Here is an 18,020-nt window from a genome sequence, read left to right on the forward strand (position 1 = left end):
TTTTTCTTCTTTGACACCACTTCTATTTTTGACTATTTGAGCTGATATAACAAGTTAATTTATCCACTGTGAGATCAATTAATCAATAGATTTAAACTATTAATTGTTTAAAGAGACTTTGTGGTTGCCTTGGGGCCCTAAGAAGTCCCTTAGTTCAAATATGGAGTAAATGTGGTGAAAAAGAGTCGATTTAAATACATGAAAAGTATTATTCGCCATTTCTGAATGAGAATGTACATTTTCTCCCCACAGAGAGGTTAACGAGGGTTCACGCATCGCTGGTGTGCTTGTTCTTTAGACCTTTGCATGCCGTTGAGCTTCCTGTGTGGGCGGGGTTAGAGGTAAAATAAGAGGTTTGTAGAAGAAAAAGACCCAGTAGTGTTATACTGGGAGCAGCAACGTGTCCCGATCAGGCTTTCCATCTAATTTTACTTAATTCACAACGAAGGATGCGGGAATGTTAGTTGCTCCCGTGTTTTAATAGTAGTTTTTTTATACGTTGTACCTGTGCGGTGCCCTTTGATCAGCCAAACAAAGCGAGCCCAGGTTTTATTTTAGCCGTTTTTCTCCAGTATCCGTTAAAAAAAAGGACACTTTCTGGACCTAATGTTGTTGTGAGTTCAAAGCAGCCTTCTGTAAAGCTACAGCTTAAGGTGAGTAATGTTGTTTTAACCTACATTTATCCAGCTTTACTTCGGTTACAGCGACTTAGGGAAACAAACAATGGGGAAAAAGGCGAAGAATGTTTGACTTGGGGCGCAAACTTCAGGGTGTGGATCAACGACATGCTAGATAACGGAGGAAGGAGACTGTGGTTGGTTTAATCTGCTCAAAGACGGCGAGATTTAAAGACATTTGTTTATTAAAACTAAAGAAATGTGAGTTTAGGGGGAAAGTAGGCCTAAAGTAGCCGCTTTGTGTGGAGATTACTGGTAGAGAGAGAAGAAATGATTGGAGTTTATCAGTTTCTTCGCTTTATTTTATTTATTTGTCTTTGTTTTTGGTAAATGTTTTTTTTTGCTCCTGATTTTGAATGACCTTCCAATAGGTTTTATTGTTATGTTCATGTTTGGTGCTTCTTTACAGCCAATTTATTTACTTTTCCTCAACTTCACATTTGGTCTAAGTTGTTCTTTTGTTTTCTTTTTAATAAAATTGCAACTTTAAGCTTTTAAGTTGAGTTTAGTAAAAGGTTCAGACCCTTAATAAATGGTTATAAGATATTTAGAGTGTTTAGTTTGGGTTATAAGGGCTGTATGACCTTCTGCCCAGGGCAGCATATCCTTGGGGCGTCACAAGGAAAAATCCTAGGAGTTTTATTTTTCTTCTTGTTCTTTGGCCATTGGAAGCTGTAATTACCCCATTGTGTTTTTGGTTTTTTGTTTGGTTTTTTTGGTGTGGGCAGAATAGTGATATTAGTGATCGGTGAGGTTTTTCTTCTTTATATATTAAGAACAGAGCAGCAGATTATTTTTGTCATTTCCTAATTTTGTAATTCAGATGCTATCTGGAGGTTCTCTTAAAATATCAGCAGAATTTCCTGCAACTTTTTTTTGTAGTTGAAATCACAATTTTTAAAACGACTACAAAATTACCGTAATTTTCGGACTATAAGCAGCGACTTTTTCCCCATTTTTCGACCTTGCGGCTTATATAACAATGCGGCTTATCTATAGACATTTACAGCTAACGGCCACTAGGGTAATACCTAAATCTATGGATTTTACCATCCACCATGTTGACGTCACATTTGCTTCAACAAACAAGTACGGTAGCTGTGCGTGCGGGAATGCGGAGGTCCTCCGACAGCGAGAAAGACGGATATTGCGAGTGCAAGACAGTTTTTGTGACACCCTCATTATGGAAAACAAACGTACCGGTAGAAATGCATATGATGTAGCTTTTAAGTTAAAGGCAGTCAATTTGGCAGTAAACGAAGGAAATGGAACCGCTGCACGTAACCTTGGAATCAACGAGTCGATGTTAATAAATAGGAGCTTCCCCAAACAGTTGCCTCTTTCCCGACAATCCTCTCTGTGCATGAACCATATGGTAATTAAACATAAAAAACCTGCGGCTTATAGTCCGATGCGGCTTGTATATGTACAGATCATGCAATTTAGCTTCTGCGGCTTATATTCAGGTGCGGCTAATAGTCCAAAACATATAACTAACTGGCCTGTATAAGATAATGAAAAACACAGATTTTTAAGACAGGATATTTTTTTTAATAGAAATTTTCTACATTTTTTGGGTAATATAATCTGATAAAGAGTACCTTTATTTACATGTTTACGCCAGAATGATTTGACATTTAAATATGATTTCCCTACCAATTTTAACACATCATTTCAATTATTCTAGCAGTGAAACATTGTTTGTGACACCCAAAGCTCAATTTGGTGCCAGATCTATGTCATTAACAGGAATGGTTGGATAAAATGCCCAAAGTGCGACACTTGTGTTAGTTTATTTCATCTTTTTAACATGTATTGCCAAAAATGCAGCCTCAAAAGGTAAACAAGGCGCCGTGTTTAGAAGATGGTGTACAGAAATTAGACTTAAATCTTTAAAGCTAACCTAAACTGGACTCTAATGAGTTCAGATGACCTGCTGGACTGTATAAACTGTGGTTAAGGGCCCAGTAAGTCCAGGACATCTTACAGCAGGCCACTTTGGTTAACCAGATCTTTGCAGGCTGTTGTCGATTCTTGCCCACAGCTGTGACCAAATATTCAGCACAAGAATGTAAGCAGGGCAGGAGCGGGCTTGTCTTTCTGAATATCTTCATGCAAAGGAATCATAGCCTGAAGGCTTTGTTTTTCTCTCTCTCTCCTAAAGATTAAGGTTAGATCTGATTTTATGCTCGCTCTGCAAAGCGTACATCTGATTTGGCAGGTTGTGTACTACATTATCATAACATGCGGATGCCTTCAATCTGCAGCATATGTTGTGTGACTTGTACAACACATGCTTTCGGTGTCAAGTGTGGACATGGCAGACACAAGGTCTGCAGACTACAGCCGTCTGATCACCACTTAGTCACTTCCCTTAGTTACGCTGTTGTTCTGTTAAAACAGGGAGTGCTGTCCGGGGTAGGGCCAGAGGGTCGTTCTACGTTACTCAACACCACATCGTCACATGTGAGTCATTCATGATCGGCCTTCCCTACATGGATAGGAGTGGTGCTGTGTTTGGGATATGATTGTGATTCAGACAATTTAGGATTCAATCTGAGTCACAGAAAGGTTGCCACAATTTAACAGCGTCCTAAAAAAGCACGTAGTGATGGTTCAGATGGGTGAAACCCTAAATAAGGAGATTTTTTTGAGTAAAAGATTTTTTTCTCAAACTGACTTTTTCAAAAGCCCATAGAGATAGAGGTGCGGGGTTATACTTTATTGTGTTGTAGTGTGGAAGTCGTCGTCATGCTGAAATATCCCAGTTTAGGATTAATTCCTTATGATGGTTGGGATGTTTCCTCAGACCATTTGGTTTTTCTATGAATCTTTGACAGCTTGTTTATGGAGAGTTTTAGTAGTGCCGCTGCCGTCTCACAATGTTTAAGTTGCCAAAGGATTGGGATTTGGTGTCTCCATCAGCTAAAAACACTTCACCCAGTACAGATTGGTGTTGCTGAGGTGGACCAAGCTTTTACCTGTTAGTCTGTTTTACCATTTCTGCTGTTATTAAAGTCATATATTTATATGTCAAATCATTCTGGCTTAAACATGTATATAAATGTACTCTTTATCAAACAATTTTGTCCCACAAATTTGGAAATTTCTATTTAAAAAAAAAAGAATACTGTCTTAATATCTGTGTCGTTTTTTTCCGTTATCTTATCCACGCCAGTCAGTTATACGTCAGTTTATACACCTAAATTCACAACCCAAGTTGCTTGCGAAACATCCACCACAACAATTGATAATCGACCAATCACATTTACTTTATTCACTCGTGTAAAGTCGTGCACCACTCGGGGAAATTCAAAAATGCAATGGTTGGAACGGCCGCTTCCCTAGGACTTTAAAGCACTTTTAGCTGAGCTGTTTTATTCCACTAACACGGTGCTGCCCCTCCCCGACCTTTTACTTTGGGTCATTTTGTTGGAAAATAAAAGCCTGTTCCTGATTTTTAAAATAAACGACCAGAGTTACTTTTTTCTCTTTTTTTTTTTTTTCGGCTGTGTGAACCAAAGAGTGCCACAGCACAGCCCCTGCCCCCACGTATTGCTGCATTCTGTGGGTCATCTTTCTGAAAGAAAGCTTTTCGGCGTACTAGAAATACATTATCAGTTTAGAGGAAACGTACAGTGTATAGTGAAGAAAGTAAAGGAGAATGAATTTATCATGTTGAATTATTAAGCAGGTTGATTATAATAGATGGGGAGAACCAGTTGCATTTTTTTATTTTGAATAAAACTGGTTTGTATATATTAGTATTTTGATTTTGTGCACTTTAGTAAAGGTTATTTTGTTGTTGTTGTTTTTATTCTCATGCAGACCTGAGTCTTGTTTTGAAGCCCGGTTTGAAAAACAGCCAAACAGTTCTGATCAGTGTTTCTAAGCTTCAGCCTCTGAGAGTTTTAGTTAGAAATTCAAGTGAGACATCCAGATGTTTTACTAAGCTGTTTACCGTCTGCTAAAGTAAGCAGTGCAGCTAAAACATTTCTCTGTATGGTACTTAAAGCTTAGAAAAAAATCCCTTTAGTTTGAAGGTCTGCTCTGAAATGCCTCCATAGCTTCATGTCTCTGCCTGAGACAGGCTGTGTTTTATATGTAGAGTAGTTATCCTTTACATAACATTCAGTTCTTTGTTAGGCACCGAGGGAAACTCCTGACCTGCCTTTTCTAAGGGGGTGGGGGTTAGCAACACACAAGGAGGGGTCTAAGGAAGGTAATGGACCAGGAACGATCTGACCCCATCAGAAGCAGGTGTGGTCTAGCCTGCTTACTACCAGGGGGCAAACAGACTGGGGAGGAGGGGGGGTAATAGTTTATTAATGGTCTGGTTTAGCAAGTCTACTGCTGATGGGTTCTGTTGGATTTTGGGCAGCACAATCTCTGCAGAAATATTTCCAAGAAGCAAAACGTTGCTTTAGTCTGGATCAGTAGATCCCCAGCACCCTTTTAAGTTTAGGCGTTAAGCTTTGGCAGCTTTTCAGCTCAGTTTCAGTTTTCTGTACCTAACCACTATATGACAATGTGCATTTTAGACTTAGAAAAGTTGACAAATCCATTGCAGCACAAAAAAAAAATAATAATAATAAGTTAAAAAGACCCCAAAGCTTAAGGAGAAGTGTGGTTTTCTCAAAGGGGTGGTGCTTTCACTGACTGGAAAATGATCCGATTTTTTTCGACTGTCCTGCTTGCAGCTCACAAGTCAGGACAGGTCAGACTTAATTTCCAGTTAAAGTCTGTTCTGTTGAGGAAACGCATTTAGTGTTTGTTTTCTCATGGGTTCAACTTTAGAGATGGGAATAAACATGTAACCCTTTTGGTTCCTTACTGCCCAACGGTAACAGGCAGCAACAGAAAAACGGGAAGAGCTGACTGTGACCAGTTGCTATGATAATCACCGACCGACAAAACAATGTACAGCAATAAATGTCAAGGAGAATCTATAATAATGTTAAACTAATACAAAAAAAACCAACTTAAACATCCATTCCTCTGAAAATAGTCAAACTAGACTAGAATTAGTTAAAATAGAGACTAAAGTCCAAAGAATTGGTTTGAAAAAACCTGTAGATGACCTGTTTCAGTGTTTTAGAGGGATCCACTACTAGCTAAACATGTCAACCTTTTTTATGTTCTTTTAAACTTAAAAATGCTGTTTTGATTCATAAAAACTCAGAATAATAAAAACAAATGTGTATATCCTTTGTAATATTTTTCAACCCATGGAGGTGGCCATTTATTTTCAACTGCACAGTGCACGTTGGGTTTATGTCATGGTTAGGTCTTACTAGAATGGAAGCTACAGAATGGCTAAAGGGCAGATTGCACACATCAAATGTCGCTTGGGTCTGGTCATGAACCAGTTTTGCTGGTATGCTTCTGCACCGTCGGTCTGGAATTTCTAGAGACGCACAGCAGTTTATCACCAAAGCACAAGGGGGAGCCTATTCGAGAACTCGCAAGAACTTTGGCGGATGGTCACGAGGACTCTTCCAAAACAACAGTGGCGCACCTGCAAGATGTCACGATCATGGAGATGGATCTAGAGTAGTTAGACATCGAAGAGTAACAGGTTCTGTTAATGGAGTTGGCAAAAAGGCCTATGAACCTTTCGTGGTAGTTGTCCATTGTAGTTGTTCCTCGGTTTTTAAAAATGGCGCACCCTGACAAAGGACCAAAGGACTTCTGCTTGAGGTCTGCGCGGGAGGATTTGTTTTAGGTACGGTTGCAGAACCTCTGCACAGGGGTGTGGTCACGACAGAGACAGATATGACGGTTGCAGACGCTATCTGTCAAAAGCATAAATTGGCCTTAACATTACCAGAGATGGTTTCAATCGTATTGGAATCTCTTTAAAGGAAAACCTCTTGGGCTGAGCTGAAGAAAGTTTTTAGCAAGGGTTCTGTAAGATCTGTCTTTTTATTTGGTTTTTTTAAGAGCCAACTAAAGTTTAAGAACCCATGGTAACATGCTCACTCATGTTAATGGATGAGAAAATGACCCACAGAGCTATGGCTACGTAGCTTCTATGAAGGAGATACCATCTTTTTCCACAGAACAAAACCTGAGCTGCACAACGAAGGGTTTGATGTTAAACTGATCTGAAGTGATGCATTTTTTGTTCTTTTATTGTTCCACAATGGGGAAATATTTTAAACAACAACAGTGTGTCTTCAGTAGGAGGCTTCTCCAGATCCGGTGCAAGACCAATGCAAAAGCTGCGTGAGTTACTGTAACATTTAATGTCCTTTTTCGATTTTTGAATCGAAATGAAAACATCCATGAGATGCATGTTATGAAGTTTTAGGCCAGCAAAAAAAAAAAAAAACAAATTGGGTGGTTTTACCTTTTTAGGAACTATTTCTTTTAGAGTTTGGTATGAAGTTGAAACCGTGCATCAGAAATGTGCAGTTTTAGTATGGAGAAGTCAAGTATGATATAGTTCGATAGCATTAGGCAGTGTGAAATACACTTGCAGAGTTGAAGCCATTGCATGGAAGTGGTCACAGTGTGAAGTTCTGTTTTCATGTGAACAGATACCATGTGGTTAACCTTTGATTGAGTGAGCATAGCAACCACAGAGCCACCAGTAAACTGGCACATTTACCTTCTCATTAGTAGGGTTCATGCAAGTGAAGAGATGAATCCAGCATGTGAGCGCAGCGCACTATTGTTTTGGTTTTTATGCGTCCTCATCTCAAAGTGGACTATGCAGGCTTTTAAAAAAAATAAAAAATAATAACACCTCTGTTTTATGCTCTACATCTGGAGGAAGTAGTTCATAGTTGAAGCAGGAAACGGTTTCTGCAGGTGTCACTGAAAACCTTCTCTGGTCTCATAGGTTGGATTGTTAGACCTGTGTGCTTCAAATGAGGCCCTTCATTGATTTGAAAAGTAGATGTCCTCAACTTTAGTTAGAGATCAGCTGATTTGGTTTTTGGCTTTCCACTTCTGAACCACAATAACACCCACATACTCTCCAGCCGTTAGACCTTATTAGACGGTTATTTCAAAATAAGCTTAGCTACTAAGGTTATATTACTTTTTTTTTTTTACTGTAAATAAACCCATTTGATTGTTAAGCCAAACATCCATACCACAGAGAGTTCCTGACAATATGATGGATTTATGCATGCCTGATTCAGACTATTATATGATGCAACAGGGGGGTTTATGTGCTTAAATTGCTCATATTTACTGTTTTGCTTCTGTTTTACGGGGCATTACATTTTGATTTCTTCAGCTATATCCTTTTCAAATGCATCTGACAACAAAAGTTTTTTTTTTTATGTTTTCAAGCCCTGACCTGCAGATAAACAACGTAAAACCAGTGTGGATTGAATGGGGCTGAAGTAAATTATAGTATTTGTGTAAACTGTGTGGTATTTAGAGCAGAGATTGTCATTAACTGTAGAAGGATTCCACTGCAACGTCTAAAAAACACAGTTATAGATTTATAGTTACTGTATGGGGCCTTGCGTTTTAACTGCTAGGCCTTAAGTTTAACAGTTCATGTTTGTAGTTTTGTTTTCTGGCTGATAGCTCAAACATAAATACTCATTTGTCTTTTTTTTCCCCTATAAAGTTGTTTTTTCTTTTAGTCAACTTTGATGTATGGTCTGGGATTTTTATTTGGGGGTTTATTGATAGAAGATTGTCTAGAAAACCATCTATAAATTCAAATTTTGTCTCTAAAATCAACAAGGGGACCAAATGTTGAACCAAAAACAAATCTACGGAAAGGTACATGTGCAGAATATGGAAACTTTATTCCTGATCCTCTGGAAATTTAACACTAAACATGTAGTTTCAAATATAGATAACTCAAAAATCTCAAAAGTCTTAAAGATTATTTAAATGAAACTAATGCATTTACAGAAAGGAAGGAGAAGTAGCAGAGGAGGCTGACATTATTAAGGTGAACAGATTGTTTCCCGTGGATTTGCATATGAAGATCCTGTTCTGGTCAGAATGAGTCAGAGTAGACCTGAGCTTTTTGACCTCATCCCCTAATGAACCAAAACAAAACTCTTGGAAAGCATTTGGTTTCAGTTGCATTTTAAAAACCCGTCTGCATATGGTCAGGGGGTAAAAATGTGAACTGTAGACTCTGAAATGCTATTTCCTGCATTTTAAGGTGGAATGCTATTTTTTTGGTCTTTATTCTAACACTATTTTCGTCCCGATTATGGGAACCATGTGTGCTCAACTAGAGGTGGAAAATTTAAGAAGGAAGACATCAGGTACAATATTATGTTTCATAGGTTAATTCAAACAATCAGAAAGTGTATTGCTACATTCACACCGCATAAAAAAGCCTCTGCTGCTTCATTTTTGATGCTTATACACATTAAGGTCTGACGTTCGTTAAGAGAATCTTTGATGCTCCTGAAGCACGTCCAAGTGTGTCCAGATGAATCTGATGCTTCTGTGCAATGCCAAAGAGCGGCTTTGTTATATTTGCTATTTTAAGCTGGTAAAAAGTAGTTTTAATATATTTTTAAGTGAGAAATTCCAGCTCAAAAAATCGTCTGTACAGTCAGTTCATCAAGATTACGATCCTGCCTTAAAATTTTATTTAGCTGTCGGATCCACTCAGACTCCCACCAGATCTGCTCGGGTCCTGAGCATGCCAGTGACATTACGCTACATAATTGACTGAACATGCCACATGATGTAAAACATTGTGGTTGCCCAGACAACGATAATAACATCACGCAGTGGATGATCATTACCTATCAAGGTGCATTATGGGACATTTCATGTCCACTACTATTTTATTCACTTAAAGGTTTGGACACCCATCTAAAATGGCATAGAGGCTAAGGTGGATGTTTGGATACAGACATAGTTGTTTACATGCTGCTTTCTCTGTTCGTCATCTACCTTCTTTACTTGTGTGGCAGGGCTAGAGCACTGCCTCCTATTATCACAAAGCTTTTGTCTGCTTCAGGTGGTTTCATTTTTTACCTAAACTTTTTCTCTGGTGATGCTCTCACTAGCCAATCTGTCCCGGAAGCACAATCCGTTCTGCACATACGCCATCAGCTCATCTGCGCATCCAGATATACATCTGGATACGCCCTTGAATTTTATTTTATTTTTTTCCTCCCCAAAATTAATCGGCGTACTAAAATATGTGTTAAAGTTTGATAGTGCATTTGCTGAGAAAATAAATGCATTAAAATCCTTTCTGTCTGTTCCCGATCTGCACCGAAAATCGGATCCTAGGCTACTTCCGGTGATTTCAGCTCTGGATTTAAACAAATTTAGTCTTTTTGAGTTATCTTTTTTTTTTTCGTGTTAACCTTACGGTATATAGTGCTTAATCTAAAGAAAGAAATGTTTTAATCACATTTTGCCTGACTGCTCTGAGCATGTCCAACGATGACGTCTGTTTAACGAAGAAAATGCAAAAGGCATCAAAATTGTCTCACAAAAGCCATAAAACATTTTTAAAAGATGTGCAGCTGCTTTTTGTGTCTCTGCTTCTGTCTCCTTGAACCCCAGTCGGCCTCAGCAGATGGCCGTTCACACTGAGCCTGGTTCTGCTGGAGGTTTCTGTCTGTTAAAAGGGAGTTTTTCCTCTCCACTGTCGCTACAAGCATGCTTGGTGTGAGGGATTGTATTTGAGTCAATGAGTCGATGCAATCAACTGGTTTTTCTTAAATAGAAAACTTTGAATCAATTGACTTTATGATCTGGTTGAACTGTAAAGTGCCTTGAGATGACATGTGTTGTGAATTTGGCGCTATAGAAATAAACTGAATTGAATTGTATTAGCAATTTTTTAGAGAGTTAAGGATAGAAATAAGTAGTTTTAGTACCATAATGACATTATTTATGGACTCCTGAATGTATATCTGTTCGCGCATGCGCAGGATGGATCGTGCCTCCGGGACGGATCGGGTAGTGACTGATACCTTCTTCAACTTTGTGTGGATGTGGCCTTAACATCAATTATTGTTTTCTGTGCAGTTTGAAATGCAGACAGACCTCAGTCTGACTGACAACCTTACAGCGCAGGATAATAGTTGAGGTTTTTCTGATCCAAACTAACAATTTCATTGAGCTAAAGGTTGTTTGAGTTGTGTCCAAGATATTTTTTTACGGAAGCATATTGCATTCACCTGAAAAAAAAAAGAACTTTGTTAAGTTAACAAGATAATTTTGATTTAAAAAAAATACATTAAATTCATAACATAAACTATGAAGAGAAGAGGAAGGGGGGGAACAACCATACCATGAATAGCGACCAGTGTGCAGGCGTCTTCTTAAAATCCACAAACTAATAGTGATGGCATCTGCATAGCTAAGAAACAAGAGGCTTCTTCATTCTCAGTCCCAAAAGAAAGTGAAATGGATTAAACCCGACAAACAGAACATTTTGAAGTTCTTCTGAATTAAAGGCATTTCTTGTTTAGAAATCTGCATTGCCAACAATAACAGAACCTCCTCCATGAAATCACAGCAGCATTATCTTGTTAATTCAGAAAAACAGACACATTTCTTTCATTTTTTCTAGGTGAGTGCAATATGTTTGTGTAATTATTCAACCGTTTTATTGTTTGTTTTATTTTATTCTTAACACCGTGAGGGTTTAGCTGGGATTTGGCTGTGTTTCCAGCTGCCTGACCATGCTCTCTCCTAGCTGGTTTAGCTCTGGCTTTATAAACAGGAGCTCAGGTGTAATGAAAGGTTGTGATTAGCTCTGTCTGCCTGGGCATAAAGAGTCATGATTAGGACACTTTACTGATGTTCCTCTATATATTACACTGTGTCACGGTGAAGACTGTCAGGGCGAGAGACACTAAAGCAGGAAGATCACTGGGAAACGAATGAATGCTTTAAATTCATTCTGGACCTAAACAGATCCTCATAATGAATGAATGAATTTAATTTAATTTCATCCACTGATGCACAACAGATTCAGTTTTAGCCTATTTTAGTGTTTGAAGGCACGCTTTATGCATTTGACAGTGTTTCCATTTTAGTTCTTCAGGTTTGAAAAGATTCACAGAAAGATAAAAACATTGCAAAAAGAAATAAAAGTGTCCTAAGTATTAAAAGCCAGTTTAAAAAAAAGTGTCTTTAATCTGGATTTAAAAAGGTGCAGATCAGTGAGAACCTGCAGACCGAGGAGCAGAGGTGCGGTTACCACAAAGGAACGGTCATACCGGGACCTAGGGACGTCCAGAACCATTTGATCAGCAGACCGGAGAGCTCTGCTGGGGCGATATAGGGCCAACTCAGTTAAATATAGTGGAGTAAGACTGTGAAGGGCTTTAAAAACAAGTATTAAAACTTTAAAATCAATACGAAAATGGAACGCGAGCCAGTGCAGGGGTGAGAGGACGGGAGTGATGTGGCTTTGCCTGGAAGAGCCAGAGAGGAGACCAGCTGCTGCATTCTGTACTAAGTGTAACCGTTGCAGTGACGACGGTGGGAGGCCAGAGTAGAGCGCTGCAGCAGTCCAACCGAGAACTAATAAATGATTAGTTCTCGGCTGCCTTACAGGCCTCCACCCGGCTGTGTTGAGCCCATGTTCATTTCGGGCCGTGACAAAAGTACAGGCTTGAACCAAATAAGGCAACATCCCTGAGTTTACGTCACCTCGAGGCTTTGTTTGGATTCGCCCGTTTTATGCTGGAAGTTTAGAATTGTGAGATTTCCAGGGAAAGGAGGAGTCGATGGAGTTTGAACTTCCCTGTACGTCCATTTCACCCACTGAACTATCATTATTCATCTGACTATGTAAACTCAGTTCAGCATTCTATGAACCCTTTAAGTAGTTTTTCAGCTTCAACATAAATCCTTTTAATGCAGACTTTTCTTCTTACCTGCTAAACCATAAAATAAACCTTAAATACTTTAAAGAGACATTCACAAAAAGAACAATATTTTTTTGATCAATAAAATGGTTTCCGGCACTTTCCTTTTTACTTTTTTAACTTTTCAAGTTGAATCTTCTATATTTTGATTCAGTAGTAAATGTTTTAGCAAATGAAAAACAGGAGCTCTCATTATAACCCCTGGCTTTGTTCAGCTGAGTTTAACTGAACCATTCGGCTCATCATCTCTGAATGTTAATGATTCCAAGTGCTATGAATCATTGAAGAAAATTATAGATGAATTTAGTTTATAATCCTGTTGAAAGAAAAAATCCCAAAAAGTTTCAGTCTGCTTTAGCTCAGGTAGCTGGAGCTGATCTTATGGTTCATGAATACAAAATCATTCAAACAGACTAAAAATGTCACTTTAGTCAACCATGTTTTTACAGGAACATTTTATATCAATTTGTTGATAGAAAATAAAATTGCATTGATTAATTGTTGATCTTTGTTAATAAGGCCAAACTAATCAGTCAAGTGTACAAATGGGGAATTTGCAGGTCATATATTGAAAGAATTTAAGCTTTTCATTTTTTCCCATTAAATATGTGGTGTAAAAGGAAGAAGTATAACTTTCTTATTTTGTTTAAAAATAAACTTTCAAAATAAAAGTGCAGCAGTTTCTTAATACAGAAAACAGAAGAAGCATCTTGGATGTTAAACAATATATGAATATTGTATTTACTGAGGGGGGAAAGTGATTTTCTGTCAGTAGTTTTTGTTCCTGTTTGTATATTTTTGGAAGTATTTTCTAATTAGTTTAACTCTGAGTGGATCTTTCAGTCAGGTCATGTTTATGCTCCAGATCTGGGAATCTTTCTCTGCTACTAATGGAGACTCTGAATGACTTCCAGTCACTCGGTCATTGCTTTGCAATTTGCAGCGAGGCATCGGGCAAATCCCAGTGCAGCAAACAAAGCTGGTCTGTGGGAACGTTGGGGTGGAGCGTTGATGGTGTAGAAACTCTCCACAGCTGGAGAATTTAATTATTCTTTCTTGCATATGTTGTGCTCTGCATTGAAATAAGATCTGTTTTGCCTGTTAATTATGCTCAGGCTTGTAGCTTAGTTATTCTCTTTTCCATGTTTAAAATCCTGAATTTTTAAGCACAAACAAACAGCATGAATGCAAACGCCCTCCGAAGACTTCAGCTCAAACGTGAAGTCATAAAGTGCACGTATATGAAGGGATTTATCCAGAGGAAGAGATCAGCAGAAGTACGTTAGCTTTGAGGTTTAGCCAAGCGGCTTCCTGTGGGGGAACCTAAATGCTCTCTAAGGAGCCCAGTCTCTCTCTAATGTTGGTTGGAAATCTGGCAGTATCCTGATAGAGGCCATATATGCTTCTGAGACGTGTTGGCATGCCTTCCCACCAGTTGGCACCAGAGTTGTGTAATTTATATTAGCCAACGCTGCAGCGGTTGTGCAAGTCTCTCCTCTTTTCTACATAATAGAGCCGTGTCCTCCTTGTGAGGGTTTACTGCCCTGCAGCGGTGTTGTTAAAAGGTTGTTCCGAAGAGACGGCGGTCAAAGTCCCGTCTGCGTTTGGTTTACACTAAACATGCTGTTTGGCCTTTTAAAGGCTACTAGATCTGCACATTTGTTGTTTGGGTGAGAAGCTGCAGTCTCGATCTTGATGTCTGAGCCGATTTTAAATGATTTCTGCACTTTCACAAAGGTTATTTTTGTTTATTTTTCTTCTTAATGTCTTTAGAGACCCTGGCTCTAAAATGCGATATTGAACCTTTAAAAAAAAATTGTATTTCAACCTGATTCTGTGTTGCTGTGATCATCTCTGCAACAACAACTATCAACAATGATGTCATTTGATCAGGAGGCCGCGTCTCACAGGATGTGGTCGCTTTTAGGCTCTCAGTTCCCAACATGGCTAGCATCTACTTTTTGCTTTGTTTTTTTGTTGTTCCTGTCTGTTTTTCTATCCAGGTTGATACGGATCTACTAAATCTTATTAACTCAACCAGCAGCCTCTGCTGACTCAGCCGTACCAAACTAAATATTTCCTGCATGAATACTGCAGGTTGAATAAACATCGGGTTCCTCTACCCTTTTTTTTGTTTGTCTGTTATTTCTTCATAGTTTGCGTCTCATTAAAGCTGCTGCTGCACATCTGTTGCAGTCATTACATGTCTGCCGCTCCACTCTGTTATTTGTCAGAGATCATGTCCTGGAGCTACGTTCCTCCTCCATCGGGCTTTTTTTCTCCTGTCTGCACTTGTTTGGTTTGTCTTTACCTTGGCATGGCAGTGAAGGGTGCCGATCTGTCTCTACCTGAAATCTATGCCCAAACCAGACCAAGTACGCGCTGATAACCTCACCGCCTCGGGTTTGTTTACACTTTTAAAGCTGCCGCCCTGCAGCTTTTGGATGCATTACTTCTCTAAATAACACCTGAAGTTAATTCTCCCCATCAGCAGGTTCTTCAGCTCTGCAGAGGCCTGATAACAAGCCTTTCTTTGAAAAAGATGCATTAATGCATTTTGGTGTGGCATCACTATAACGGTTCCTCTGATTTTGTCTGGTTAAATTATTGAATTCACATATTTCTATCTTCGTTTGATTGTAATCCGAGTGCACATCTTAACGGCTTACCAGCTTTGTTTGTGATGTTAAAACACAGATGGTCTGATCACAGCTTGCAGGCGTCACTAATGTGCGATGTTTGTTTAAAAATTGGTCTCTGGGAACGGAACACCTGTAACCACAGCTAACGTGCGCTCTCTTCTGTTTATGTTGGGAATAAAACTGACTTGAACATGTATTTTTTTCATTTATTAGTGACATTTATGTTTTTACTTTTCTCTCACAGATGAATCTCCAGTTTCTTTTGATAGCAGTTTTGGCAGCGGTCCTCAGAGGCAGCTTGGCTCAGCAAGGTAAGAAGCAAAAAACCAGATACCAACTGTTCACCTTTAACCACCATTTCCTGTGTATATACCTCAATATTAGTGCAGTGCCTGCTTTTATAAACTGCCATGCAGCAGTTTTCACTCCCCTTGATTTAAATAACGACCTTAAACTTCACCATTGGGAAAGTTGTTCTTAACTGTTCAGTAAAAGCTGAGCTTTTTTTTCTTTATTCAACCTTTTCTTTCTTTTTTTTTTTTTTTACAAAAATAAACCTGTATTATTATGATAGTAAACCTCTGCTAGTATTTTTTATTTTTTTTTAACCATCATTCTGTGCTGTTACAACTGCTAGTCTATTCACTGGAAAAAAAATCGAAATCTAGATAAGTAAAATTTTTCTTAAAATAAGTGCATTTGTTCTTGGATTGAGGAGGTTAAAGAGACATTTTGCCAATGGAACAAGACAATTTACACTCAAAATAAGAAAACACAATTGCATCATCTTATTTCAAGTGCATATTATCTAATTCTCTTATTTTAAGAGTAAAAATACTAATTCCATTGGCACTCTATCTCATTTACCTACTCAGATTAAGGGTAAATACAGTTAATTTAAGACAGTTTTACTGAGTTCTAGATCATTTTTCCAGTGTTCTTAATTGCAAAGTAGGTATTGAAACTGGATGGAGAGCATCTGAAACTGGAACTTTCAGTTCTGGATACAGATTCTTGATTTGACTTTGACTGGATCCGTTTTAACTTCTACATAGGCTTAGATCTGTTTCATTGCTTTTCTGCTAGAAGGTAAATTCTACTCCAGGGTCCCCCAGACACTGCTCCATCCATCTAACATTCCCTTAGCATGATGCTGCCAACCCGTGTTTAGTATGATTGCTGCTGTTTTTTTGAGACCCTCAAAGAACAGATGCATTTATGTTCATATCAAACAAACTTGATGTACCAATTAGCTGACTACTGAAGTTAGTCGATTTAGTTAAACACATGGTTTCCGCAGGTCATTAAAATCATTCAATTATTTTTTTAAATTAAGGCCTTAATTAGCATTAAAATTCATTAAATGACATTTAATTAAGTGACATTTAAAATGCTTTATATATATAAAAAAAAACATTTAGAAAAACAATTTTGTCAGATATATTATATCGCAATATATTTGCGCAGAACTGCTTCTGGTTGAGCGTAAAGCCTTATGTTCAGCAAATTTCAACAATATTAGCTGGAAAACAAGGACCTCGGGACATGGCTGCAGCCTGTCGACGGTAAAGATGAAAAGGATTTTTATATACATAGGTGGGTACTTGTTGATGGCATTAAAATAAGTTCTTAGAGCATTAAAAAACATTAAGTTAGAGTTACTCATTCCTGTATAAACCCTGAAAGAGTATAACGGTAAAGGAGGCACAAATGCACGAAACGGGTCTGATTTTAGCCCGTAAAACAAAAAAGATTCTACTAAAACCTAAAATTGCTTCAGGGGAATGAAACTGTTACCATGGCGCTGCATAACATGTCTCGGCATGTGCATTTTCATGGCTTTAGATAGGTTTTTGTTGGTAACCATTTAAAGGTTTCTCTTTTTTCACTCCACCACCAACACCATGACATCATCAGCTGGTCAGCTGCCTGAAACGTTTCCCATCTTGACTCATTTTCTGAGCTAGGAAGGGGTTTCATTTTCAGGCAGCAGCTGGTTTGAGTTAGTGAGCTAATGGAAAATGTGTTTTCTGCCTTAAGCTCAGAGGAACTTTTCTCTTCCAGATGCCAGCAGCTGCATCAAGGCGAACGCACAGTCATGTGGGGAATGCATCCAAGTCTCCGAGACATGCGGGTGGTGCTCTGATGAAGTGAGTTCAATCAGTTAAACTGTCTTTGGGTTATTTTATCATGGGTAAAATATGTCCATGAAATATCTTGGGCTTTGTTGGCTTTTAGACGTTTCATAGGACATGGGTCAATGGGTGCATTAAGGTATATGCACTTTAACTTTCTTAAAGCCAACGCTCAATTATCAAACTGCAATATAACTGATATAAATTTACAACAACATTTGCTCTTTTTTGTAAAAATAAACTTTTTTTGTTGTTGTTGTTGAATCTAACACCAGTCTTTGAAAATAAATTCAACAATCCTACAGGGTGTTGCAGTTTGAGGCAGCAATACGGCATCAAACAGCTTCATTGTGCTCTATGTTCCTGTATTATGACCTCACCGTGCATTTTATCTCACCTATCCCGTTACGTTGCACTATGATTGGTCAGCATTAGCCTGCATATTGGCCCACAACAAATACTGGTTTCTTGGCATCTTTCTGGCATTGGTTCCTGTTTTGTCTTATCTGGTATTTACTAAAAGGCTAAAGTTAGCTCTCTGAGTTTCATAAAAGAACAAGTACAGTCATTTGGAGTGTTAAGAAAGGATTATTCTGTTTTATATTCATAGAAGTGCTCATGCTTTGGATGGTGTAGAGGGGAGAGGAAGGCCTTAACCCTTTAAAGCCTGATCCAAGAATAAAACAAAACAGAAAATTACTTTTTTTTTGGTTTAGTCCTTATTTGGCC

General features: G+C 38.4%; 1 protein-coding gene across 1 annotated transcript in view; it reads left to right on the forward strand.

Annotated features, from left to right (window-relative positions):
* Positions 1–366: 366 nt before the first annotated feature.
* The window catches only part of itgb1 (integrin subunit beta 1), a 45,611-nt gene continuing 27,957 nt past the window's right edge, over positions 367–18,020 (forward strand). Inside the window, exons 1-3 of the mRNA XM_015383696.1 lie at positions 367–653; positions 15,401–15,467; positions 17,221–17,306. Of these exons, the coding sequence (XP_015239182.1) occupies positions 15,401–15,467; positions 17,221–17,306 (153 nt within the window). The 5' untranslated portion in view covers positions 367–653. The remainder of the gene's footprint in view (positions 654–15,400; positions 15,468–17,220; positions 17,307–18,020) is intronic.

This window comes from Cyprinodon variegatus, unplaced genomic scaffold (assembly GCF_000732505.1).
Source record: "Cyprinodon variegatus isolate N-32 unplaced genomic scaffold, C_variegatus-1.0 Scaffold292, whole genome shotgun sequence".
NCBI lineage: Eukaryota > Metazoa > Chordata > Actinopteri > Cyprinodontiformes > Cyprinodontidae > Cyprinodon > Cyprinodon variegatus.